The sequence below is a fragment of the Vicia villosa genome, linkage group LG7 (assembly GCF_029867415.1).
Source record: "Vicia villosa cultivar HV-30 ecotype Madison, WI linkage group LG7, Vvil1.0, whole genome shotgun sequence".
Classification (NCBI taxonomy): Eukaryota; Viridiplantae; Streptophyta; class Magnoliopsida; order Fabales; family Fabaceae; genus Vicia; species Vicia villosa.
In genome coordinates, this window is record NC_081186.1 from 108,658,942 (window position 1) to 108,684,940 (window position 25,999).

Consider the following 25,999-nt stretch of genomic DNA (forward strand, 5'->3'; position numbering starts at 1 on the left):
GCAACTTCTTGGCTAAGGTTCACTTGTTTGTCATCTTTAGGCAGACCCAAAGCAGTTTGCCCCCAAGTCCTTGCTACCACGTATCAAGTAAGAGTTGTTATATAAGTGGTGAGACCGAAGTTCATAATACTTTTCTTTATTGTTTCAAGGCCTTCAGGATGACATTCACGTTGGGAGGAGACGAAGGTGTGTTGAGTTAGGGTATGGCACATTGAAAATATGTGTAATAAATGTTTGTCTTGTATCTTAAATGTTTCGCAGTATAAATCCTTTATGTGGCCCTAAGCTTCTAGGATAAGGGGAAATGTCCTTAGAGTATTTGAGTGACATTACATGATCGATTTCAGATCTGGGTCGTTCATCTTGTTTTGGTTCTTCTTTAATTTTTTGTTGCAGATCGTATAGAGAAATCAATATTTCTTTTCATCTTCTACATTTGCAAAGCGCTTATTCTTCTAAGCGCTTATTGTTGTATTTGTTGCATATCATTTTGAAGGTCACGGATTGTAACAACATACCCAACCATAATAAAAATGATCTAAAAAATTAACATAGTACACATTTATAAATTTTATAAATTAAAAAGACTAACTTAATAGTAAAAAAATCAATTTATTGCAAAAATTGAATTTAAATTATCAAAAAATATATTTGATTAATTATTGAATTAATTTTACTAACTATTGATATAACTTCATCCTAGAAGGCCTCTTTCGACGATTAAGGTTTTATGGACTCCTCCTCCAAAAGGATGAATTAAAGCTAACGTAGATGAGCTTGCTAGAGACTCTCCATCTTTGATTGCGTGTGAAGGAATTTTCAGAAACGAAGATGCTTGTCATGTGAGGAGTTTTTGTGATTTCAAGAGTGAGGGGAATTTTGAATTGGCAGAGTTTTTGGCTGCAATTTTAGCTAAAAACTTGGGTTGGAGGAAGCTTTGGCTTGAAATCGATTGTATGTGGTGAAAGCTTTCTCTGATTCCGCTCTTGTTCCTTGAAAAATCAGGTCTCGTTGACTTTATTGTCATGTGTATACTCGCTCTATTGATTTCATGATATCCCATGTTTATACGGAAGCCAATTTTTGTGCTGATTTTCTTGCGAACCTTGGATTGTCATTAGGTGTTATTCTTGGTTCTATTTTATTCATTCCATTTCAATTAAAGATCACTTTTTAGACAAAGAAGTATCTCCTAGACTTAAACTTTACATTTAAGAGATTTTGGTTTGGTCCCTTCCTTATTTTGTTCTCCTCTTTTTGTTTCAATAATATTTTCAGTTTAAAAAAAAAAATCCATAATAATTAAAGAATATGGTATAGCTAAAAGAATAAACTATTTCTACATACAAGTAACATCAAATTTCAATCAATTTTTTTAGACTAAAATGATACTGACCCTTCTCAGACGGTAGTATTTCTTGTTCCTTGTTGGACTAAGCATTTATGTTTTGTCTTCTTTTTCTCCTCAATAAAGACAACCACTTCATTCTTCATCCATATATACATATAATAATCTAGCCCACAAACCCAAAATCAACAAGTTTAGATTTTTCATTGGTGTTAGCCACTGAAATTCCATAACAGTGATAATATTGAGTAAAAGATTTGATTTTGACACCAAGGTGAAGATGGGTATGAAATTCATGGTTTTTGCAGTGTTGGTGTCATGGTTTTGGTCAATTCCTACCTTTGCAGCAGAACAACAGAAGCTGAGGTTTGATGAAAATGGAGAATTCAAGATATTGCAAGTGGCAGATATGCACTATGCAGATGGAAAGAAAACACTTTGCTTGGATGTTCTTCCTTCTCAAAAGGCTTCTTGTACTGATCTTAACACCACTGCTTTCATTCATAGGATGATCCTTGCTGAGAAACCTAACCTTATTGTCTTCACTGGTATTCTTAAATTCTTGTTCACTTTTTGGTTTCTAGTTATCATTTGTTTGTAATTGTTTTTTTTCTTGTGTTTTGGGATAAAATCTATGTGGCACAGATATTTCTAGCACCGATATTTATGAAAAAAGTCCCAGAAAGGAAACACTGACACTTGTAATTACGTATAATTTATTTATTTTTCATATTATTACTGATGTCCATGTGTCAGAGTGACACCGTCGGTGTCGTGTTTCTGGTATCCGTGATATGTTCATGTGAGATAACCTGTTGTGCAAATTTGTTTTCTGGTATGACAGGAGATAATATCTTTGGGGCTGATTCTTCGGACTCAGCGAAATCAATGGATGCTGCATTTGCTCCTGCAATTGCATCAAACATTCCTTGGGTGGCTGTTTTAGGAAACCATGACCAAGAAGGAACACTCTCTAGAGAAGGTGTAATGAAATATATTGTTGGAATGAACAACACTTTATCTAGAGTCAAGCCTCGAGAAGTGCGCAGCATCGATGGTTTTGGAAACTATAACTTGGAGGTTGGTGGTGTTCGAGATACTGATTTCGGAAACAAATCGGTTCTCAATCTTTACTTTCTTGATAGTGGAGGTTATTTCAAAGTTCCTGAGATTTCTTTTTATGATTGGATCAAACCTTCGCAGCAAGTTTGGTTCGAGAAAACGTCTGCGAAGCTTCAGGTACTGTCTTGTATGTTCAATATCCTATCTAGTTCTATGTTATACTTGCAATACATTTGACTTTGAAGATTAGCTTAATCAAATTATCTAGTTTCTTTTATTGTTTAGTAGCTGCTTATGATTGGAAGTTTCTTTAGATTCTTATGGCCTGGTTGGATAAACAACTTAATTTAGCATTTATTAAGTGCTTATGTATAAGAAATTTCTATAAGTCTGTTTTCGTATAAGTTATAAGTTGTTTTCATAAGACAGTTTGGACAGCTTAAGGGAATGAGGTGAAAACAACTTAAGGATGTCTAATAAGTTGTTCCAATAAGCTCGCATAAACAGACTCATTTTATGACATAGATAAACTCAAATATTTCGATCCAAACAGACCCTAATTCAAAATATGGCTTATTTTTCTGTTTTCCCTTGCTCAAATCAATGTTAAGCACTTAACTTTTGATTTATTCTGCAGAAAAAATACATAGGAGGGCATGTGCCTCAGAAAGAAGCTGCTCCTGGTCTTGCGTACTTTCACATCCCCTTGCCGGAATATGCAAGTTTTGACTCATCAAACATGACAGGCGTGAAAATGGAAACAGATGGCGGCGATGGCATTAGTTCTGCTTCGGTGAACTCTGGTTTCTTCACAACCTTGGTTGCAGCAGGAGACGTGAAGGCCGTTTTCGTTGGCCATGATCACCTCAATGACTTCTGCGGCAAGCTAATGACTATACAACTTTGTTATGCTGGAGGGTTTGGATACCATGCTTATGGACAAGCCGGATGGTCTAGGAGATCAAGAGTGGTGGTAGCTAACTTGGAGAAGACGGGTAAGGGAAGTTGGGGAGATGTCGAGTCGATTAAAACATGGAAACGCCTCGATGATAAGCATCTCACTAGAATTGATAGTGAAGTCCTATGGAGCAAGAGCTCTCGTGGTAAGATATCCTACAACGCTCGGAGTTCTTTTGTTTATTCTTTAACTATGCTACAGATTGAAAGAGTGTCTTTAGAATCATCTACGAAAAATTTAAGATTCAATAATCGTGATCAGTGACACGTGTTCATCGGTGTGAAGTACTAATAATTTCTTTCTTCTTCGATATCTATGGAGTGCCTCAATGTTCATGCTGTTCTCTTCCTTTCTTGTCTTGTGTTTAATTTATGCATGTCTTGGTTTTTCTCACAGGAAGCAGTGGCTAAAAACATATTGGTGGAAATTGATGATTTGAAAGTGATGCAAAGAAGTATTGGTGTATCAACATGGTTACTTTTTTTTTTAATGAAATATTAATATGATTGCATATTTTGAAAATTCTAATGAGTTGCTATACAAGTTAGTATTGATGAAAATTGGAAACTCTCATCCACATAGCATGTAATGCGACATCAATATCGACACATGTCGACACATGTGATTATGTTCAATTTTTCATATTAAGTTCAATTTTTCCTGTTTTTCATAGCTATTTTTCAAGTTCAATTTTTTCAGTTCTTCATAGCTACTCCCTTCGTTCCTTTTTAAGTGTCGTTTTAGCAAAAAGCTCTTCAACCAAGATAGTGAATTATTAGAGTTAATTTTCCTATTATATCCTTATTTATTTTTCTCTTTCTAAATAAATTCAATCATACATTCTCTTTTTCCAATAACTAATTGAAAAATTTAAGGTGGAGTTATTGAAAAAATAAGGGTATAAATGACAAATTATAACATTAAATTATAAAATGACACTTAAATAGGAACAAAAAAAATCTTCTAAAACGACACTTAAAAAGGAACGGAGGGAGTATCACATTTGTTATCCATTGTAGATTTTTGACTACTAAACCAGAGAAGTAGTTCTTTTGTCAATTGCAATACTATTAAAGAGTTTTTCTTATTCTTCGTTGGTAAATCGGAGCATTTAGGAATTCAAGGCTATGTTTGAAACCCACGACCACAAATTTAAGGAACTTAACTATGTTTGGATATTATAAAATGAATGAAATGAAACAGATCATAGTAAAAATTTTGTTCCATCATTTAGAAATTTTAAGGATTGAACAAGAGAAGTTCTTCATTTTGCCCAAATCAGAGGGAAAGAAATATAGTGGTAAGAGATATAATTAAATGAAATTCATACCACTTCATTCCCCTCTATCCAATATTAAATTATTCAAACAATGAAACACCGTTTCATTTCATCTCATACTGCTCCACTTCATCAGATTCCATCAATCGAAACAAAGCCTACATATCTTTCATTTGTGTCACACTAATCTTAAGGAATTCTTGTTATTTTGTTGTTAAAATTCACATCCTTTTGAATGCAGATTTAGCAGGTTATAGCCAGGACAGTCTATTATCCTCTGTATTAGTTACCATTAGATGTTATCTCAGTCTTTATATCCATGCAAAAATCTAATTTGTTACTTCTTGGATCTACATTCAAGACATCTAAACTTATAATTAAATAGGTCTTTATACATTGAACCATCAACCTGTGCATCATATTGAATTAGGTAACCATTTTACAAGCTTTCACCAACATAAACACTCCCTAAAAAAACATGGTAAGCCTTACAACTTGCTAAAACATGTTTCACCATTTGTTTCTCCAAGGTTTACTCTATCATAGTTGTCTTCGACCCTTCTCACTATGGAGTGAAAGCCTGTAGAAGAAATAACCGATATAATCATGTCAAACAAATCCAAAACGATAATAAATTACTTGGCGAATTTTAGTTTTAACCGGACCGTTTTTTTTTTGTAATGACTGGTGCGTGTCATTTTTTGTATGTATTATCGTTTACCATGTAAAATTAAACCGATTCAATACATATATAATATAAGTATGTTTAATGTTGTCATTGTTTATGTTCTGCCTATTTTGTATGTATTTGTTATTGTTATCTCAAAACAGAATGCAATGCACAAAATGTGATTTTTCACCTCTGTTTCTACATAATTCGGAAGTTCATTTCCGAAATATAGCTGTTTTTGGACTTATTTCGGAAGTTCATTTCCGAAACATCCACTGAATATAAGATAAGGTTTGTTGGGTCATTATTACTCCAATAAATTTATAAATACAGCACAATCTTTTCATCCTCATCACACCACAAAACACCAATGACACATACATACTCCCACATAACATTTGTCTACTTCACTAGTGGCTACCCGATGCCGTTCTAATTCCGCTTCTCACGCGACACGCCGTTCGCGCAATTGATAACGTCGCTCAACACACTATTGAAATATTCGAAAAATCGAAAGGTTGTCAAGCTTGAGTACCGCTCGCCATCGCTTAACGACGAGGGAGACATTCAATTCACCCCATTTGAAGTCAAGAACGACGAATATTTAGCGGTTTTGTGGACAACTTTCGACCGATTTTCTTCGAAGGGTCCGATCGAGTTGGATGCGAAACTTCAAAGATCGGGAGCCGACGTTATCAAAATGTTGACTCATCCTCACCTACCCGTGTTTAACAATATGTAACTTTAATTTTATGTAACGTGATCTTTGTAATCTTCGTCCTTTAAATAAATTGAATCGTTGTTGTTTGTTATTTTTCTTCTGTATCAGACCCTATTTTGGAAGTAAATTTTCGAATTCTTCAAAGGGGGGGTGAATTCGGATATGCACTTTCGAATTCGCCTATTTTCTGAAAAAAAATATTATTTCGGATGTACATTTCCGAAATCAATTTTTTTCATAAAAAAAATATGTTTTCGGAAGTGCATTTCCGAAACCATATTTTTTCTCATAAAAAAGTGACTTCGAAAATCACTACAAGAAAATTGACTTTCGGTGACACTCAAAAAGTGTCACTAAAAGTCAATAATCTGTAGGTAAATGTCTATTGGACTTTGAGTGACACCCACACTTGGCGTCAACTTTAAGGGGGTGTAGTGTGACACCAAATTAAATGTCACAATAACTTTTAGCTACGGTTAAGTTTTTTCCTACAGTGTCACTATATACTATGCTAGTATTAGAAATAATAGAAACTCTAGCTACAGATTGTTTTCTTTTAGCTGTCACTAGAACTTCAAATAATATAATTTTTATTATATAAAAATATAATAAATTTATAAATTCAATTTTTAATATAATTGAGAAATATTACTATTTAAATAAAAGTTACTCATTTAAAATATTTTTCATTACATTTCAAACCATGACAAAGCTAAACAACTAAAATTAAACTATTATACCATTTTCTACTAAATAAATTTAGAGGAATGCAGAATCAATAGACAAAATCATATAAAAACTTTTCAATAACAAATTTAGAGGAATGCAGTACAAATTTATCTCCCATTTAACATGAATGCAATCCCATATTTTTTTCATTATAAAATTATTCTTCTGTTGTTTGGTGGTAGTCACCAATCCTAGTCCTATATTATTCACTTGTTCCTTCATTTACATCACGAATTCAAACTAATCAACTTTCATTATAGAATACAGAAAATTTCCGGCTGATAAATTTCATATTTATATCTATGTTCATGAATACCAACTAGAACACATTATCCCAAAAATATCATACTTGAAACTGATTCGCCGAAACTGTCTTCCCATACTCTTTACTTTTATAAGATGAGAAATACACAAGTGCTGCATAGGTACTGCTAGAACCCATATCATAGAGAACAACATGCCTCGACTCGTTTGAGAAATCCTTATCAATCCCATACTGCAAAGCCGCACAAGAATGCTCATTAATCAACGAAAGAACATTAATCCCGGCCAACTCCGCCGCCTGAAGCAATCACTTCCGTTCCGCTTGTCCAAAATAAGGCGGAACAGCAATCACCGCATCCTTGATCGGAATCTTCGAATGAAACTCAGCCAAATTCGCGGCATGACTCAAAACCATAGCAACCAATTCCTCAGGCGAATACTCGGTCCCGTTTTTATCCACCACGAAATTCACCGTGCCTCTTGTAGAATCCTCCTTCGCCTCGAACGGTAAATACAACGAATCTAGAAACTTCTTAGCAGAAGCGTAGGGCTTCCCGATTAGGTCTCTCATTTGAGAATAAACTTGTTGCGGATACCGCGCGACTAGACCCGCTGCTACTTCTTAGCATAATTGAATTTGTAAATAATAAATTGAGTAAAATAAAACATTATATGATTCATTTCATCTCATTCTGCTCCTGTAGTACAATATACACACACAAACATGTATTCGGTATATGTACTTCACCATTTTAGAAATACTCGTGCTTCAGAGGTTTGAAGGAACTAAAGGTGTTCCATATTTATGAATAGATACTTTTCCATTAAACTGCTGTTAGACAAATTTAGAATTATGGAAGCATTTTTGCCAATATCATAGGTTTTAAGAAAAATATTTTTGCCAAGCAGAGAAAGGTTACCTTTAAAAGCCTTTTGTACGCCTCCAATAATCGATCGGCAGCTGGTCCAAACCCGTGAAGTTGTGGAACCTCCATCATATGTGTCCATGGACGAATTTCCTACACAATAATTTTTTATAAGCTTCCCCGTATATTTTGTGCGTGTTGGGTGATGGGGGTGGGCATATCAAGTGACAGTATTGTCTTATAGCAAGAAAAGCTAATATTGTAGATGCAATCTCATGATTTATCAAGATTGAAAATTACTCAACGATCACATGTTTTGCACTTTCAGTCACTGTTTAAGGACTCCTTCAATAATTAATTATAGATAGTGTAGAATTCTGTAAATTCTATGTCTATACTCAGATTTACTACTGTATAAATACCAGTCAGTAACACATTATGTAACTAACTTTTCTATAATCAGAAAATACAAAGAGCTTAGATCTCAAACTTTCTGTCATTTTCTCTCTGTTTCTAACACTCTCATCATGAGTTTCTCTTTCTATTAGGTAGTAGTAGTAGTAGTACTGACAATCCTCACCATACATATAGAACCACATGGGCTGTAACTAATTGTAAGCAAAATTTCACAAAAAAGCATAAAATGATAGAGGTAGGTCATGTTTTCCATGATTGTTTATTCACTTATACTACACCAAGTCTTTATTCGAATAGGGTTGATTATATCAGATAATTGGGGTTTACAGAATACATCAGATAAAAGTTAGCCAAACCTTGGTGTAAATCACGTTGAATGATCTAGCAGTTTCTAGGAAAGATTCTAAATGCGCTCGCAGTTCAGATTCCACCTCAGTATACTCCTCGTCCGGATTGTAAGCATGCTATAAACAAAATAAGATATAGCAACCATATCAAGATAAGTGCAGCATGACTCAAACATAATGACATCAAAGTCTGTAATTTAAATTAAAAAATAAAAAATGAAAAATAAGAGATTAAGTAGCAAGGGACAAAATTAATACACAATGTTGAGAAGCATGGCAAGAGCCAGTGAGAGGGTTGAAGAGAAAATGAGAAATGAAAGTTTAACCACAAAAATGCAACTTACTTTACAATTTGTTTCCTGTATTTAATAAATTTGCAAAATAAGTAACTGCGAACTTAGCAAACTAATCCAACCAATCTCTAACTAGTACTAACCATACAAACTATTCTATTAGCACACAATCATGAGATAAATTCAACAAATTATTAAAATAAAATGAGTAACAATGACTACAATACAATACTCAAATTGTGTACTATCTCTTTCTTGGTAGATTGATTAGTCCTGCTGCCTCTACGCCATAATACTTACTAAATATTAAGGTTTCAATGGGAAATGCCTGTCTAGTAGACACAAGAAGATTTTTCATTGGAACGGAAAACAAATGAAAACCAAAACCAAAACATAATTTGTTTTTTAATAGAAACTTTTTTGTTTTTTTTTTAAAGGCAAATGCAACTTCCTTTTCAAATAGTTTGTTAGTGGAGGGAGTTCAACCCATGGTAAACGTTTACTAGAAACTTAGTTGGTGTCCTCGTTAGGAAACCCTATGAAAAGTGTCAGAAATAGAACATAATTGAATACGCAGAAAAATAGACGATTTTAGTAATCAAGGAAGCAACTCATAGAAGCAAAATAAGAAAATACAAGAGTTCAGATCGTTAAGTAAACCTTATAATCAAATGATATTGGTAGACACGAAAAACGTCTTAACATACCCTAAATCACTGAGAGCTAATGCAACAGCACAAATGTTAGGAACTCCACTTCTCACAACCTGCCAACAGACATGAATGTGATTAAATGCAGAAACAGATAAAGCTTATTTTTCCAGACTTAGCCCTCTGGTTAAGAATTAAGAAATATTGAGAATCTTGCAATAAATTCTTCAATCAATGGCCTATTCTATAAGTTGCTATATGCAATTAGCTTCTACATCTCAATTTCTTTGGAAGTTATTTCACAAAGTTTCTTCATAAATAACAGGCTTTATATAAGTGTTGGACCATTAATACATTTTAATTGAGAAGCTCCCATAAGCTAGAAGCTAATCTAAACTTGGATTAAGCCACAACAATGTAGATTATACTGATGCCAAGATTATACGTGTCTATTGTATGAAATATACGGTAAGTCGGTAACTAATACAATATTAAATACTTACATCATAAGTGTCTACAAGGGCAAGAAAGTTATCAGGAAATGCCAATGCATATGATGTGAATGCTGCCAACTAAATATTTGTAAGACTCAAAATAAGGATGGAAAGACACTCGTAGTAGATGTTTGCTTTGAATTTGGTTGGTACGACAATTATAATCGAGTTATATTCAAAATCAATATGAGTAAACTCATTGTGGCATTTCAACAAACACCTTGTTTACAAAAATCAGTTTTCCAATTATTAACACAATTTAGCATGAAAACATCAAAACATAATTATTCTCTTCAAATCAATTTTGCTATGGCAGAACAAAACACAAGCTAACAACAGAAAGCAAGAATCGATTAAGAACAACAACAACTTACAAGGACAAGTCACTGGATTGTTGCTCCTAGTAAACTCCTTTTGAACTACGACGGTATCCACGTTCAGTAGTTGAAGGTCACTGGACACAAAACCACGTTCAGTAATCGATTAATTAATTAAAGTGCTTTTGTGATGAACTACAGAAATGAATAGGATGAGAAAGAAACAATATTACCACTGTTTGATTGGCGTCAAGATTATGCTCGAAGAAGAAACTTGGTAGTGAGAAGCTCTCGAACAAGAATGTGCAGAAATGAGAAGCGTTTTAGAAATGAAGGTGAGACTGAGAGGCGCGATAAGTGAGAAGCATCGGAAACAATTAGATTAATCAAAGTAAGTTTTGTTTCAGAATTTTAAAATTAAGTTATTCTTGGTGGTTGGTTCCTTGGTAGACATATATACAAACAAGGGTTTGATACCCACAATTTGAGTTTTATTAGATTTTTTTTTCAAAATTCTCATAGCTTTTACTTTATTAAAAAAATTAAGTATGAAATTAAAATTAAAATTTAAAAATAACACAATTCACATTAAAAAATTAATTAATATTGAATAATTAATCATTAAAATTTTATAAATATAAATAAAAGGAAAAAAGATATTAAATAAAAAGATATTTTTAGTAATAAGTAAAAATTGTTATGGTGAGAATAAATTAAAATAATATTTTTATTTATAATAATTGACTAATTGTTTTACAATCTACCATTAATTTTGGTCAAAAATTATTTTGTGAGCAAAATTAATTTTTGTTTAAATAAAAAAGTTATTTTAATTTTTTGTTATCATAAATAATTTAATTATTTTTAATGGAAATAGTAATATTTTTTAAAAACATAAAGTTAATATTGTTTGCTTAAGAGTAAAAATCAATTCTATATTTTTTTGTCTAATAGGACAATAGTGATGGAGTAAAATTGTAGGTAAAAGTGGTATTTAGTGATAAATATTAGTGATAGAGTTAAACTGTAGGTAAAAGTGGTATTTAGTGACAAATATTAGTGATTGAGTAAAACTGTTGGTAAAAGTGGTATTCAGTGACAAATATTGACCCATTACTATAAATAAGTGTCACCGAAAGTCAATTTTCTTGTAGTGAATGCATTTCTAAAATAAAGGAGCATTTTGAAGTTTTCGTCACGAGTAACCAAGAAGAAAGGGGTCAATGAAAAAATTTCTTAAAAAAGTAGATCCTTATAATGGAGCTTATAATGGAGGAAGAGTCATTCTCCCCTTATTTCCACAAACTAGTAAGATACCCGTGCGTCCGCACGGGTAAATTTAATTAGATCCGTATAAATTAAAAATGAATAGTTTAATTATAAATGAAAAATGATCATATAAATTCAAATATATTAAATAATCATATAAAAAAAAATACTATAAAATGGAGATAATAAAAATGAAATATTAATATTTAAAAATAAAAATTATCTCTCAATTAATAGTAATTGTTGATTAAAATAAAATAACTACTATGTTGATAATGACCCGTGCAATAAAAAAATTATTTGATGCGATATAAAATATATTTAAAAACAAATGTAAAATAAACAATAATCATGGAAATTTAATTGTATTAAATAATAATAAACAATCGTGAGATGGATAAAAAATAAAAATAAAGATATTATCTCTCAAATAAAGACAATGATTGATTAAAATAAAATAGACATTGTGTTGATAGTGACCCGTGAGATAATAAATAAATAGAGAAAAAAATTAAAATGAAAGTAAGAAAGTGTGGAAAAAAATGTGAGAGAAATTTGAAATTTTAATTAAGATAGAGAAAATGTGTAATAATCGATTACAAAAATTAAATATTGAGTTGATAGTGACCCGTGAAATAATTAAATATTTTTGGGGATAATAATTAAAATGAAAGTAAGAAAGTGTGGGAAAATGAAATGTAAAAGAAATTTGAAATTTTAAGTAAGAGAGAGAAGATGTGTGTTTGGGAGAAAAAGTTGAATCATAAACATGCAATTGACACTTGGCAAAAAAGTTGATTTTTATTGGACAATAGAAAAGTGGTTGGGTGATTTTGTTAGTTACTATTTTATCCAATTTGTAGTGTAATATTTTTTAGTCGGAAAGGTAATTTTGACAGTTTGGTCAATTTCTTAGTAATAGATAGATAGTAGATAGATAGTAGATTTGTAGATAAAGTATGAGAAATCATTTGTATATATATTTGAAAATTTATTCACTAATTTTGACATAACGAAAGTAAAGAAACCCTAACGAGATCGCTCTCATGAGCAGGGTTATCAAAATCATTATACTTTTGATAAATAAATGTATCAAAAAGAAAAACTTAAAAGATCAATCTTATAAAAAAATTGAACAAATTTATTAGAAAAATAGATATATAATTTTGCCAATAATATATTAATTAAGTCAAAAATCACTGTGACGTTTCAACCTAGATAAATAAAATATTTTTTTATATTACTATTTGTAAAACATCTGCACAAGTAAGCATACAGTTTTGAGATGCATCTAATTTTGTCTTGCATTAAGTAAATACTCGTATTTTTTTAACAGAATGTGAATAGAGATAAATGTGAAGGTAGGTGAATATTACTAAGATGTATTAAATATGATCTTGCCAACTTGACACCTTTGTCCATTACAGTATGTATGATGTATGTATCCATCAATAAGTCGGCTAGATATGTAAATTGGGCCATGTGCCAATGGCCGGGGCCAATATTTTGAGGGGCCACAAATATAAACAAGAGCAGTGTTATATGGTGCGAAAATTTTCTTCACGAAATTTCAGAGAAGTATGTGTTCAGAAATTGACTATACTTTTGAAACATTGCTACTTAGAATGATAAAAAGCTAAATTGACTATACTTTTCGTATTTGCGGTTGTAATATAATTAATAATTAATTTAATAATTTTTGCGACCACAATTACATTGTAAATTAAAATCACTGTTATCATCAAAAATCACATTAAACGAACTTATTTAGGGTTCTTCAAAATTGTATGAAAACACAAAAATTTTAAATTTCAAAATTCAATTTATTTTCTATGTAATAATTTTTTTTTAATATTAGATATTTGTAAACAGTAAATTTCAAACACCTCTCAACTAAAATTCATGTCGCAACTGTCACAATTTGCAATGTAGTAACCGTAATGACCGTAATTGCAAATCGTTACGTTCACGCTCACATCCACAACATTGAAATACAACATAAAATACAACAACATTGAAATTTTTCATCAATTTTCCTACAATTTTCCAACAACAACATTACAATTTTACAACTTTTCAACATCAACTTTACAATTTTTCATCAAAATTGAAATTTAAATTAAAGTCTAAAACTTTCCATCAAGTTTGGTAACATTACAATTAAAATTAAGATCAAAGCGGGTGTGGTTTCGGGTGCGAGTTTCACACTACTCAAACTCGCAACCAAAATATCAGATGACACTTGAACCCAAACTCTGTCAACTCAAATTTTCACCCGTTGACTCGAGTTCGAGTGCGGGTGAGTCCCGCAGGTTTGAATATAACTGTCATCCCTACTTCTTATGTGAGCAAATATTATATATAAATTAGTAAAAAAAAAATGTTATCGCACGGGTCCCGTCTGAATTTACATTAAACGTATCTATTTCTGATTTGCTAAGCTTCTTTATATATATATATATATATATATATATATATATATATATATATATATATATATATATATATATATATATATATATATATATATATATATATATATATATATAATTCTTTGAACATTTTTCTAAATAGTATATGAAACAACATAGTTAACACTACTAATAATATAATATACTTGTTATCAATTTTATAAGACCACATGTAAACATCTTTAAAATTATTTTTCAAGTAAATCATACATTATTGAACTTCTTCATTGCTTCAATCAGGCAATAACAACAAACCGCATCATACAACTACAAGAAGAAATATATCATATTATATATTAATTAATCGAAATTGCAAAAAAAAACTAATAAATTTTTTGGCATGTACATATATAAATTTTTTGGCATCTTTAAAGTAAGAATGAATATTTAATTTAGATCACAAAAAATAAGGTAAAAAAATTATCAACTAAAAATGTGTTTGAAAAATCTCCTTATATACAACGTTTGAAATAGTTGAATACAGTGCATTCTCCTTACTATGTATTAAGATTTTCTAACCAGTTTTAATCTTAACTCTTGAAATTACAATATATAATTGACCATGACTAAAAACAAGAATAGGTTAATACAATCCGATACTATTTAAACTTATTGTTAAAACATGGCCAACCTCTATCTCAAACTCCGTCTGTCACGTGCCTTTTGAAAATATTATAAATAGAAGTTTGTCAACAAAAAAAAATATTTTAAATAAAATTAATATACAAATTTTAAGATAAAATTTTCTATTTAATTCTTAACTTTACAAATTTGCCTTACCTATATATAAATTTTATGATTAAAATGTCAAACAAGGTTGATGGAATAACTTTACCCTCAACTCCACAAGTTTTTTTAGTTAAATATTATCTCATTCTTATTCTAATATATATTATCTTACCTTTTTTTTTCTTTAAAATAAAACATATCCAACAAAAGTTAATATTTATTGATGTATTGAATTTAAATTTGAAATGAATCAATTTTTTGCATACTATCATCTTATCTTTATTTTTTTACATACAAAGATAACATTAATATTATTGAATTTCAACATTAATCATTGTATATTAATTAATTAAAATACTAATTGAATCTCTGAATTTCATTGAAGTCAAGTCATATTGCCCCATTGAAGGGGAGGAGATCCTTGTCCCCATTGAAGTCATTGTCATTGAAGTCACTCCATTCAAACTCAGCATGCTAATACAGTAAAAATACAAGAAAAAGAAACAGGTCTTCTTTAATTATAAATAAAAAGTCTTCGAGTCAAGCTTTCATTTCACATCATATTAATATTCTTCCATCCACTTTAAAAGTATGGTTCACAAATAATATACACTTTTTTGTTCTATTCTATATATCATTTTCATTTATATTAATGTATCTAAATATAATTTCTTTGATTTTTAATAGAAAACAAATTTTGGTTGTGTGTGTATATACAAATTTTTTTGCTATAATATAATTCTTGTATATTATACGCACACACAAAATTGAAGAAGATTACATGCAAATTTTTTTATTGAAGGGAATATGTTTTCTTCATAAAAATCACAAATTTGATTTAATTTGGATGTATTATCGGTATAAATATCTTTTTACACAGAAATAAAATCTAAATTAATTTATTTAAAAAATTTGATTTATTAAAAATATTTTAAGTTCACTCATACCAATTGTTATTTACTTTTTAGAAAAAGATTAATTGTTGTTATTTTGAACCGTCAAAAACATTATACTCATCTTTATATATTTTATTTAATTAAAGACAATGAGATTTTATACTTAATATTTTTGTTTTTATATATGTATAATATTATCAATATAAAATTATTATATATTAACATTTTACAGAATTTAAATTTGAGATTTTGAGAGGAGCATATCCTCAAGATTTAAGCTTTCACCACTAAACCATACAATAATATGTGACATATGATTCATTTCTCTAATTATTATTAATTAAAGTTAATATTATAAAATTTAAGTTTAGTCTAACTCAATTTTCATAAAATCGATTGATGAGAAAATTGTTTTTTCATATAAAAACTTATTTATTATATATAATTTGTGTTAGAATATACACTAAAATCATTGTTTATGATGTTCAAAATCATGTCTGATGTCTTACTAAAGATTCTTAAAAACCCATACAAACCAAATTCAAGTTATGTGGCAATTAGCATGAAATGTGAACCAATTAATCTCAAGTGTTTGACGGGCAACACATTAGACGTGAAATGTGAACCAATTAGTCTTAAGTGTTTGACGGGCAACACATTAGACATGATTGAGATAAAGACTTCCCTTTTAAATTTTAAGTTTTCATATACATTTACATTGTTATAAAATTGCGGTAAAAAATGATTTCAGTGTTCTCATATACTAAAATAGTCGAATCGAGATTAATTGTAGTTGTATACAATTCCACACTCTTCATTTTAACAAGGCATTTTTTCCTAAAAATAGGTTGATCGTAGGTCCAATGACAAATAAACTCAATTATTTGTCTAAAGGCGTATCTATGAAAGGGTTGGGAGTTCAGTGCATCTATAATTATTGGACCATACTCGATCCACTCCACATGCAGCTATCCATATGATCTAACATACCTTTGTGTTCCGCGTCAGGAAACATAGGGTGATTCTAACCATCACCCATATATAATGCATCCAACAACATATCTACATGTACGTTTTAAACATAACTTAATTCATTACTTGGATTCATTAACTGATTTGAGTGTTGGAGTGCTAACGTTACCGGCCCTCACCTCTGTTTCGTCGTATCACGAAGCATTCTCCATCGTACAAGTTGGTTTCATGGTCTCAAATTCATCATTTTTGGTTCCTTAAACAGAGCAAAAATTGTGACGGATTCTCACACCTAAAGCGAACAATATCTCGTAGTCGCAATGATACAAACTTGAAGTTGATCAGAACATTGAGAGGGTGTGAAAGATTCTATCATACAATGGCATGAACTTATGGTGTGTTGAGTAGGAGTAGGTGACCTTAGGGTTGATCTCCAAGTTAAGGGGGTCAGGGGTGTGTTGAATGGAAGTATGTGACATCAAGAATACATGCATTAAATGTTTGTCTTGTAACTTAAATGTTTCACAGTATAAATCTTTCATGTGGCCCTAAACTTCTAGGATAAATTATGATGTCCTTAGAGTACTTGAGTGACATTGCATGACCAAGGTTATATTTGATCTGTTGCTTAGAAATTGATTCGAAGAGTAGTTTGTATACACCACACACACTCCTTAACTTAACAATGTATTTTTTAAAAGGACAAATTTGTGACAGGTTCTCACACCCAATGGTGCGAAATTTAGGTGGATCAGAATATTATTATGTTGGTGTGGAATAAAAGATTGATGGTAGGTTGATTAAAGTCGTTGTAGAAGCTTTCTGTTATAGTAGTGAAGGTCTCCGGTAGGTGGAGTACAAGGTGCACCTACAAGGTTAACACTTCAACGCCCAAATGAGTGAGGTCAAAGAGGTGTAACTTGCAAGAATGAATAAATTATGTATATTTATGGCGTGTGATCGTGTTTATGTAAAAGTGAAAATTATATTTCCTTTGGAGAGTGTGGCGTGGAGTACTATAGATCATTGGATTGATTCCAACTATTGTGATACGCATATACCGAGTTCTAGTGTGCAATTTCTTGGCTAAGGTTCACTTGTTTGTCATCTTTAGGCAGACCCAAAGCAGTTTGCCCCAAGTCCTTGCTACCACGTATCAAGTAAGAGTTGTTATATAAGTGGTGAGACCGAAGTTCATAATACTTTTCTTTATTGTTTCAAGGCCTTCAGGATGACATTCACGTTGGGAGGAGACGAAGGTGTGTTGAGTTAGGGTAGGACACATTGAAAATATGTGTAATAAATGTTTGTCTTGTATCTTAAATGTTTCGCAGTATAAATCCTTTATGTGGCCCTAAGCTTCTAGGATAAGGGGAAATGTCCTTAGAGTACTTGAGTGACATTACATGATCGATTTCAGATCTGGGTCGTTCATCTTGTTTTGGTTCTTCTTTAATTTTTTGTTGCAGATCGTATAGAGAAATCAATATTTCTTTTCATCTTCTACATTTGCAAAGCGCTTATTCTTCTGCGCGTATTGTTGTATTTGTTGCATATCATTTTGAAGGTCACGGATTGTAACAACATACCCAACCATAATAAAAATGATCTAAAAAATTAACATAGTACACATTTATAAATTTTATAAATTAAAAAGACTAATTTAATAGTAAAAAAATCAATTTATTGCAAAAATTGAATTTAAATTATCAAAAAATATATTTGATTAATTATTGAATTAATTTTACTAACTATTGATATAACTTCATCCTAGAAGGCCTCTTTCGACGATTAAGGTTTTATGGACTCCTCCTCCAAAAGGATGGATTAAAGCTAACATAGATGAGCTTGCTAGAGACTCTCCATCTTTTGAAGGAATTTTCAGAAACGAAGATGCTTGTCATGTGAAGAGTTTTTGTGATTTCAAGAGTGAGGGGAATTTTGAATTGGCAGAGTTTTTGGCTGCAATTTTAGCTAAAAACTTGGGTTGGAGGAAGCTTTGGCTTGAAACCGATTGTATGTGGTGAAAGCTTTCTCTGATTCCGCTCTTGTTCCTTGAAAAATCAGGTCTCGTTGGCTTTATTGTCATGTGTATACTCGCTCTATTGATTTCATGATATCCCATGTTTATACGGAAGCCAATTTTTATGCTGATTTTCTTGCGAACCTTAGATTGTCCATTAGGTGTTATTCTTGGTTCTATTTTATTCATTCCATTTCAATTAAGGATCACTTTTTAAACAAAGAAGATATCTCCTAGACTTAAACTTTACTTTTAAGAGATTTTGGTTTGATCCCTTCCGTATTTTGTTCTCCTCTTTTTGTTTCAATAATATTTTCAGTTTGAAAAAAAAAAAAAACCATAATAATTAAAGAATATGGTATAGCTAAAAGAATAAACTATTTCTACATACAAGTAACATCAAATTTCAATCAATTTTTTTAGACTAAAATGATACTGTCCCTTCTCAGACGGTAGTATTTCTTGTTCCTTGTTGGACTAAGCATTTATGTTTTGTCTTCTTTTTCTCCTCAATAAAGACAACCACATTATTCATCACCCATATATACATATAATAATCTAGCCCACAAACCCAAATTCAACAAGTTTAGATTTTTCATTGGTGTTAGCCACTGAAATTCCATAACAGTGATAATTTTGAGTAAAAGATTTGATTTTGACACCAAGATGAAGATGGGTATGAAATTCATGGTTTTTGCAGTGTTGGTGTCATGGTTTTGGTCAATTCCTACCTTTGCAGCAGAACAACAACAGAAGCTGAGGTTTGATGAAAATGGAGAATTCAAGATATTGCAAGTGGCAGATATGCACTATGCAGATGGAAAGAAAACACTTTGCTTGGATGTTCTTCCTTCTCAAAAGGCTTCTTGTACTGATCTTAACACCACTGCTTTCATTCATAGGATGATCCTTGCTGAGAAACCTAACCTTATTGTCTTCACTGGTATTCTTAAATTCTTGTTCACTTTTTGGTTTCTAGTTATCATTTGTTTGTAATTGTTTTTTTTCTTGTGTTTTGGGATAAAATCTATGTGGCACAGATATTTCTAGCACCGATATTTATGAAAAAAGTCCCAGAAAGGAAACACTGACACTTACGTATAATTTATTTATTTTTTCATATTATTACTGATGTCCATGTGTCAGAGTGACACCGTCGGTGTCGTGTTTCTGGTATCCGTGTTTCAGAGAATAAAATATGTTCATGTGAGATAACCTGTTGTGCAAATTTGTTTTCTGGTATGACAGGAGATAATATCTTTGGGGCTGATTCTTCGGACTCGGCGAAATCAATGGATGCTGCATTTGCTCCTGCAATTGCATCAAACATTCCTTGGGTGGCTGTTTTAGGAAACCATGACCAAGAAGGAACACTCTCTAGGGAAGGTGTGATGAAATATATTGTTGGAATGAACAACACTTTATCTAGAGTCAAGCCTCGAGAAGTGCGCAGCATCGATGGTTTTGGAAACTATAACTTGGAGGTTGGTGGTGTTCGAGATACTGATTTCGGAAACAAATCGGTTCTCAATCTTTACTTTCTTGATAGTGGAGATTATTTCAAAGTTCCTGAGATTTCTTTTTATGATTGGATCAAACCTTCGCAGCAAGTTTGGTTCGAGAAAACGTCTGCGAAGCTTCAGGTACTGTCTTGTATGTTCAATATCCTATCTAGTTCTATGTTATACTTGCAATACATTTGACTTTGAAGATTAGCTTAATCAAATTATCTAGTTTCTTTTATTGTTTAGTAGCTGCTTATGATTGGAAGTTTCTTTAGATTCTTATGGCCTGGTTGGATAAACAACTTAATTTAGCATTTATTAAGTGCTTATGTATAAGAAATTTCTATAAGTCTGTTTTCGTATAAGTTATAAGTTGTTTTCATAAGACAGTTTGGACAGCTTAAGGGAATGAGGTGAAAACAACTTAAGGATGTCTAATAAGTTGTTCCAATAAGCTCGCATAAACAGACTCGTTTTATGACATAGATAAACTCAAATATTTCGATCCAAACAGACCCTAATTCAAAATATGGCTTATTTTTCTGTTTTCCCTTGCTCAAATCAATGTTAAGCACTTAACTTTTGATTTATTCTGCAGAAAAAATACATAGGAGGGCATGTGCCTCAGAAAGAAGCTGCTCCTGGTCTTGCGTACTTTCACATCCCCTTGCCGGAATATGCAAGTTTTGACTCATCAAACATGACAGGTGTGAAAATGGAAACATTTGGCGGTGATGGCATTAGTTCTGCTTCGGTGAACTCTGGTTTCTTCGCAACCTTGGTTGCAGCAGGAGATGTGAAGGCCGTTTTTGTAGGCCATGATCACATCAATGACTTCTGCGGCAAGCTAATGAATATACAACTTTGTTATGCTGGAGGGTTTGGATACCATGCTTATGGACAAGCCGGATGGTCTAGGAGATCAAGAGTGGTGGTAGCTAGCTTGGAGAAGACGGGTAAGGGAAGTTGGGGAGATGTCGAGTCGATTAAAACATGGAAACGCCTCGATGATGCACATCTCACTAGAATTGATAGTGAGGTCCTATGGAGCAAGAGCTCTCGTGGTAAGATATCCTACAACGCTCAGAGTTCTTTTGTTTATTCTTAAACTATGCTACAGATTGAAAGAGTGTATTTAGAATCATCTACGAAAATTTAAGATTCAATAATTGTGATCAGTGACACGTGTTCATCGGTGTGAAGTACTAATAATTTCTTTCTTCTTCGATATCTACGGAGTGCTTCAATGTTCATGCTGTTCTCTCCCTTGCTTGTGTTGTGTTTAATTTATGCATGTCTTGGTTTTTCTCACAGGAAGCAGTGGCTAAAAACAAATTGGTGGAAATTGATGATTTGAAAGTGATGCAAAGAAGTATTGGTGTATCAACATGGTTACTTTTTTTTTTTTAATGAAATATTAATATGATTGCGTATTTTGAAAATTCTAATGAGTTGCTATACAAGTTAGTATTGATGAAAATTGGAAACTCTCATACACATAGCATGTAATGCGACATCAATATCGACACATGTGATTATGTTCAATTTTTCATATTAAGTTCAATTTTTCAAGTTCATTTTTTCCTGTTTTTCATAGCTATTTTTCAAGTTCAATTTTTCCAGTTCTTCATAGCTATCACATTTGTTATCCATTGTAGATTTTTGACTACTAAACCAGAGAAGTAGTTCTTTTGTCAATTGCAATACTATTAAAGAGTTTTTCTTATTCTTTGTTGGTAAATCGGAGCATTTAGGAATTCAAGGCTATGTTTGGAACCCACGACCACAAATTTAAGGAACTTAACTATGTTTGGATATTATAAAATGAATGAAATGAAACAGATCATAGTAAAAATTATGTTCCATCATTTAGAAATTTTAAGGATTGGACAAGAGAAGTTCTTCATTTTGCCCAAATCAGAGGGAAAGAAATATAGTGGTAAGAGATAGAATTAAATGAAATTCATACCACTTCATTCCCCTCCATCCAATATTAAATTATTCAAACAATGAAACACCGTTTCATTTCATCTCATACTGCTCCACTTCATCAGATTCCATCAATCAAAACAAAGCCTACATATCTTTCATTTTGTGTCACACTAATCTTAAGGAATTCTTGTTATTTTGTTGTTAAAAGTTACAAAATTCACATCCTTTTGAATGAAGATTTAGCAGGTTATAGCCAGGACAGTCTATTGTCCCCTGCATTAGTTGCCATTAGATGTTATCTCAGTCTTTATATCATCCATGCAAAAATCTAATTTGTTACTTCTTGGATTTACATTCAAGCCATCTAAACTTATAAATAGGTAGTATTTATACATTGAACCATCAACCTGTGCATCATATTGAATTAGGTAACCATTTTACAAGCTTTCACCAACATAAACACTCCCTAAAAAAACATGTAACCCTTACAACTTGCTAAAACATGTTCACCATTTGTTTCTCCAAGGTTTAGAGTATCATAGTTGTCTTAGACCCTTCTCACTTGGGAGTGAAAGCCTGTAGAAGCAATAACAGATATAATCAGCTCAAACAAATCCAAAACGATAATAATGTTTTATACCAATTCGGTTAATTCAAGACAAATAGTTAACAGCTATAATAGTTCGGTTCAGGAAGTTCAGGTTCCTTCCTGAACCGAACCATGAAGAATATGCAATCTAGGAGTAGAGGATGTTGATGGAACTTACAGCAAAAATAGTAGCGTGACCGGGATCAGCAAGGTGAGCAAAGAGGTTATCGATAGGACCAGTGCCGGTGTAAATGTGCTGGAACCAAGCTCCCATAACAGCCAACATAGCCAATCTCCCATTCTTAATCTCCTTAGTTCTCAACTCCTTAAGCTTCTGAGGAGAGGCATTTCCCCAACCCAATGGATCAAACCAAAGTCCACCAGGGTACCCTACATCAGTTCCTGTGAGCTTGTTGTTTGGAAAGATAGGGTCGGTGTTGACACAGCCTGGATTGAGGATGTCAGCCCATCTTCTTCCCTCGGCCCAACCGATGAAAAGAAGCTCGACTATGAAGAGTGTGGTAGTGTCTGTGAAATACTCTTGCTCTCCAGCAGTATACCATGATGGTGTGTTCAAGATGCCAATCTTTGTTAGGAATTCTGGAATGAAAATTCCAGCTGCACCTAACATTGCCCATCTGCAGTGTACAAGCTCAGCTTGAACATTCCACCTCAAACTCTCTGGATCAGATCCTGTTCAATCATAACAACCAACACTCTTTTTATGGTCACTTGAATTCCTAACAAGGAAAACTATTCTACAAGTTACAATCCCTAAATGTAGTACTCCTACTAAGCACAGACACCAGACACAAACACAGACATCAGACACAATACTGATGGTGACATGTCTGACTTTGCTGACTAAATTACGCGAATTAAGAATCCGGGATCGATTAGGCGACATAAAATTTGGGTAGTGATTGATTAAAACTTACCAAGACCAAGAGGATCAAATCCAAAATCTCCTGGGAGACTTCCATCAAGCCATGGAGGAGGGGTGCTACCAGGGAACCACAGAGGTCTATCAGGCTCAGCAACTGTACACACAATTGTAGTAGATCTTACTCTAGAAGATGATGCAGTGCTGTTATTCACTTTCAGTTTCCTCCCAAGAAAAGCTTTTGAGGGTCCCAAGGGTGATCCATTCTTCTGAGAACTGCATGCAGTTTCACATATACATCAATATTTATCTATAGCTTGAGTTTCAATATACATGAAATAGTTCATAGAATGTTCACATGATTGCTACATATGCTAAGGTGATTAGTGTATTGAGAAACTTGCCTTGGAGTAGAGATGGCAACAGCTGTAATGGCAGAAGAAGCACAAGCAGAAGCCATGACACAGGACTTGTCCTCAAGGGATAAAAGTGATTAAGTGTAGTGAGTTTGTGGTTGATGTGAATGAGAAAGAAAATATGCAAATTTTTATTAATGTATGCAATGTTTCTTATCTTGAAGGATAATGTGAATTTGATAGTACATCATGTGTTGCCATGTGGCATGAAGAATCTCATTGGATAGGTTTGTAGTGAAAAATCAGAATCTTGTGGTTCATATTTGTCAGACCAAGTATCTGTGGTTTACATTGGCACTTACATTGGCACCACAGAAAGAGAGATTCTAATATGTAGAAATGGAAGGAACCAATTTTTATATAACTCATTTATATAAGCCAATTTTTAGAAAATATAAAAAAAAAATTATGCATTGAAGGTGGTGTGGATAGTATCATCTTTGGGACACTCTTTAAGCATACTAAATAAAGAATGTATTTTTTATAAAAGTCAATATTTTAATACATTAAATACACATATTTTTACAAAAACTTACCACTTTAATTACTTGAAGAGTGCCATAAGGGGCACTAGTTAGCATTTTCCGTAGTGTTTATGATAGCAAGTGAGTCAGAACTAAAAGAATTATTATTAGGTCATTTTGGATTAAAGATTGGGGAGGCTTATATCTAGCACCATTACAATTAGGCACGACTCTTTCAGCAGAATAAAGAATATAATTAAAGTTTCAGTAGTAAATAAACAAGCACGAGATAAAGTGTATCAAGTTTCGGATGAAAGTGATAAATAGATTAAATCAAGTGTTAGACAAACGTTAATCAAGCAAAAGAACTTAAAGTTGTGAAGATGTGAACTTGAAGTTGTGAAAGCTCGTATAAACCAGTATTTAGCATTTTATCTTTTATTATCAGCTAATTGTAAATGAAGTATGAGTAGGTCTTGAAGTACTAAGGTAATGTGCGGTGTCATACCCCAATTTTGACCCTAATAATCCTCAATCACTTTTGCATCCATACAACACATTCAAGATCATAATCTTGAGAAATGACTCTTGACTTTGTGTTCATCTTGTCTTTGAGGAATCACCAAGCACCAATGTTTTGTTTAGCTTGTGAATATTTCTTTTTTATGTTATACTAACCAAAATACAAAGAGATATCTTGTTTGGTTTAATGCTTTATAGGTGTTGAGCCAAGTGCATCCATCTCCTTTCCTAAATTAGAGTTTTGAGGACCGACTCTCAATCAACTGGTCATCCATGGAAGCTTAATGTCTTGAATTTCAAAGGAACATTCTCACCGTCAAAATATCGTGTTTTGAGTTTATTCTAACTTCATTTGATCAAGTTCATCGCAAGATCATGTGGCTTGATTCATCAAGAGACTACATAGGTTCACGTGTTTATTTCCATGCCTTCTTCAACAAGTTTTATCAAGCTATGAGCCTCGTCATCAATTGTGCTCCAAGATAATATCATTTCAAGGTCTTATATACCTCCTCATGCCTTATAATGCAAGAAAAGTTCAAGGGGTTCAAAATTGATTTAAGAAGTTTGACCTAATTTGGCAAGTCATTGATTCTATGATCAAAAGTACATTACTTTCTCAATTTTCAATATTTTTGAGTGCTTCTTTTTGCAAATGATTCTCCCTGACATCATCAACAACTTCTCTTCACAAGTCAAGAGAAAATTTAGTGAAGAAAGTCATCAAAGAGGTGAAAAGATCATAGGTCCTCCTTTGAAAGTGCAAAGAAGTTTGTGTTAACTTCAAATAATTATAACTTGCTCAATATTTATCATTTTGAGCCCACTCTTTTTGCATAGTAATATTGAATGAGTATATTTCAATTCATCTTTAAGGGTCAAGGGCCAATTTTTAATGGAGGATCATGTAAGT

At 32.2% G+C, this 25,999-nt stretch overlaps 3 protein-coding genes and 1 long non-coding RNA gene across 6 annotated transcripts; 2 read left to right on the top strand and 2 right to left on the bottom strand.

Annotated features, from left to right (window-relative positions):
- The first annotated feature begins 1,403 nt into the window (after positions 1-1,403).
- On the top strand, positions 1,404-4,040 carry LOC131616491 (probable inactive purple acid phosphatase 29). Its single transcript, XM_058887827.1, has 4 exons — positions 1,404-1,896; positions 2,193-2,587; positions 3,048-3,513; positions 3,765-4,040. Exons 1-4 carry the CDS (start codon positions 1,629-1,631, stop codon positions 3,776-3,778), a joined length of 1,143 nt encoding a protein of 380 aa, XP_058743810.1. The 5' UTR covers positions 1,404-1,628; the 3' UTR covers positions 3,779-4,040.
- Positions 4,041-5,043: 1,003 nt separating this feature from the next.
- On the bottom strand, positions 5,044-24,249 carry LOC131616492 (chlorophyll a-b binding protein 7, chloroplastic). Of its 2 annotated transcripts, none has more exons than XM_058887829.1 (4): positions 24,089-24,249; positions 23,740-23,960; positions 22,980-23,494; positions 5,044-5,227 (listed from the first exon to the last, which is right to left on the bottom strand). In XM_058887829.1, exons 1-4 carry the CDS (start codon positions 24,142-24,144, stop codon positions 5,213-5,215), a joined length of 807 nt encoding a protein of 268 aa, XP_058743812.1. In that variant the 5' UTR covers positions 24,145-24,249; the 3' UTR covers positions 5,044-5,212. The 2 variants fall into 2 exon arrangements, with proteins under 2 accessions (XP_058743812.1, XP_058743811.1); XM_058887828.1 differs by lacking the exon at positions 5,044-5,227 and adding an exon at positions 22,561-22,788.
- On the bottom strand, positions 7,913-10,843 carry LOC131616493 (uncharacterized). Of its 2 annotated transcripts, none has more exons than XR_009288105.1 (5): positions 10,652-10,843; positions 10,473-10,552; positions 9,662-9,720; positions 8,671-8,778; positions 7,913-8,050 (listed from the first exon to the last, which is right to left on the bottom strand). It is a non-coding gene; the product is annotated as an uncharacterized LOC131616493 (long non-coding RNA). The 2 variants fall into 2 exon arrangements; XR_009288106.1 differs by having other exon boundaries at positions 10,649-10,843.
- Positions 19,232-22,788, top strand: LOC131616490 (probable inactive purple acid phosphatase 29). The gene is made up of 4 exons (XM_058887826.1): positions 19,232-19,718; positions 20,024-20,418; positions 20,879-21,344; positions 21,595-22,788. Exons 1-4 carry the CDS (start codon positions 19,442-19,444, stop codon positions 21,606-21,608), a joined length of 1,152 nt encoding a protein of 383 aa, XP_058743809.1. The 5' UTR covers positions 19,232-19,441; the 3' UTR covers positions 21,609-22,788.
- Positions 24,250-25,999: the final 1,750 nt, after the last annotated feature.

Bases quoted from the DNA above. Each gene is read 5' to 3' on its own strand.
- LOC131616490 (XM_058887826.1), top strand. From the start codon at position 19,442: ATGAAGATGGGTATGAAATTCATGGTTTTTGCAGTGTTGGTGTCATGG. The intron at 19,719-20,023 runs GTATTCTTAAAT...CTGGTATGACAG, and splicing joins TAACCTTATTGTCTTCACTG to GAGATAATATCTTTGGGGCT. The intron at 20,419-20,878 runs GTACTGTCTTGT...TTTATTCTGCAG, and splicing joins AAACGTCTGCGAAGCTTCAG to AAAAAATACATAGGAGGGCA.
- LOC131616492 (XM_058887828.1), bottom strand. From the start codon at position 24,144: ATGGCTTCTGCTTGTGCTTCTTCTGCCATTACAGCTGTTGCCATCTCT. The intron at 23,961-24,088 runs GCAAGTTTCTCA...AACTGCATGCAG, and splicing joins GTTGCCATCTCTACTCCAAG to TTCTCAGAAGAATGGATCAC. The intron at 23,495-23,739 runs GTAAGTTTTAAT...ATGATTGAACAG, and splicing joins ATTTGATCCTCTTGGTCTTG to GATCTGATCCAGAGAGTTTG.
- LOC131616491 (XM_058887827.1), top strand. From the start codon at position 1,629: ATGGGTATGAAATTCATGGTTTTTGCAGTGTTGGTGTCATGGTTTTGG. The intron at 1,897-2,192 runs GTATTCTTAAAT...CTGGTATGACAG, and splicing joins TAACCTTATTGTCTTCACTG to GAGATAATATCTTTGGGGCT. The intron at 2,588-3,047 runs GTACTGTCTTGT...TTTATTCTGCAG, and splicing joins AAACGTCTGCGAAGCTTCAG to AAAAAATACATAGGAGGGCA.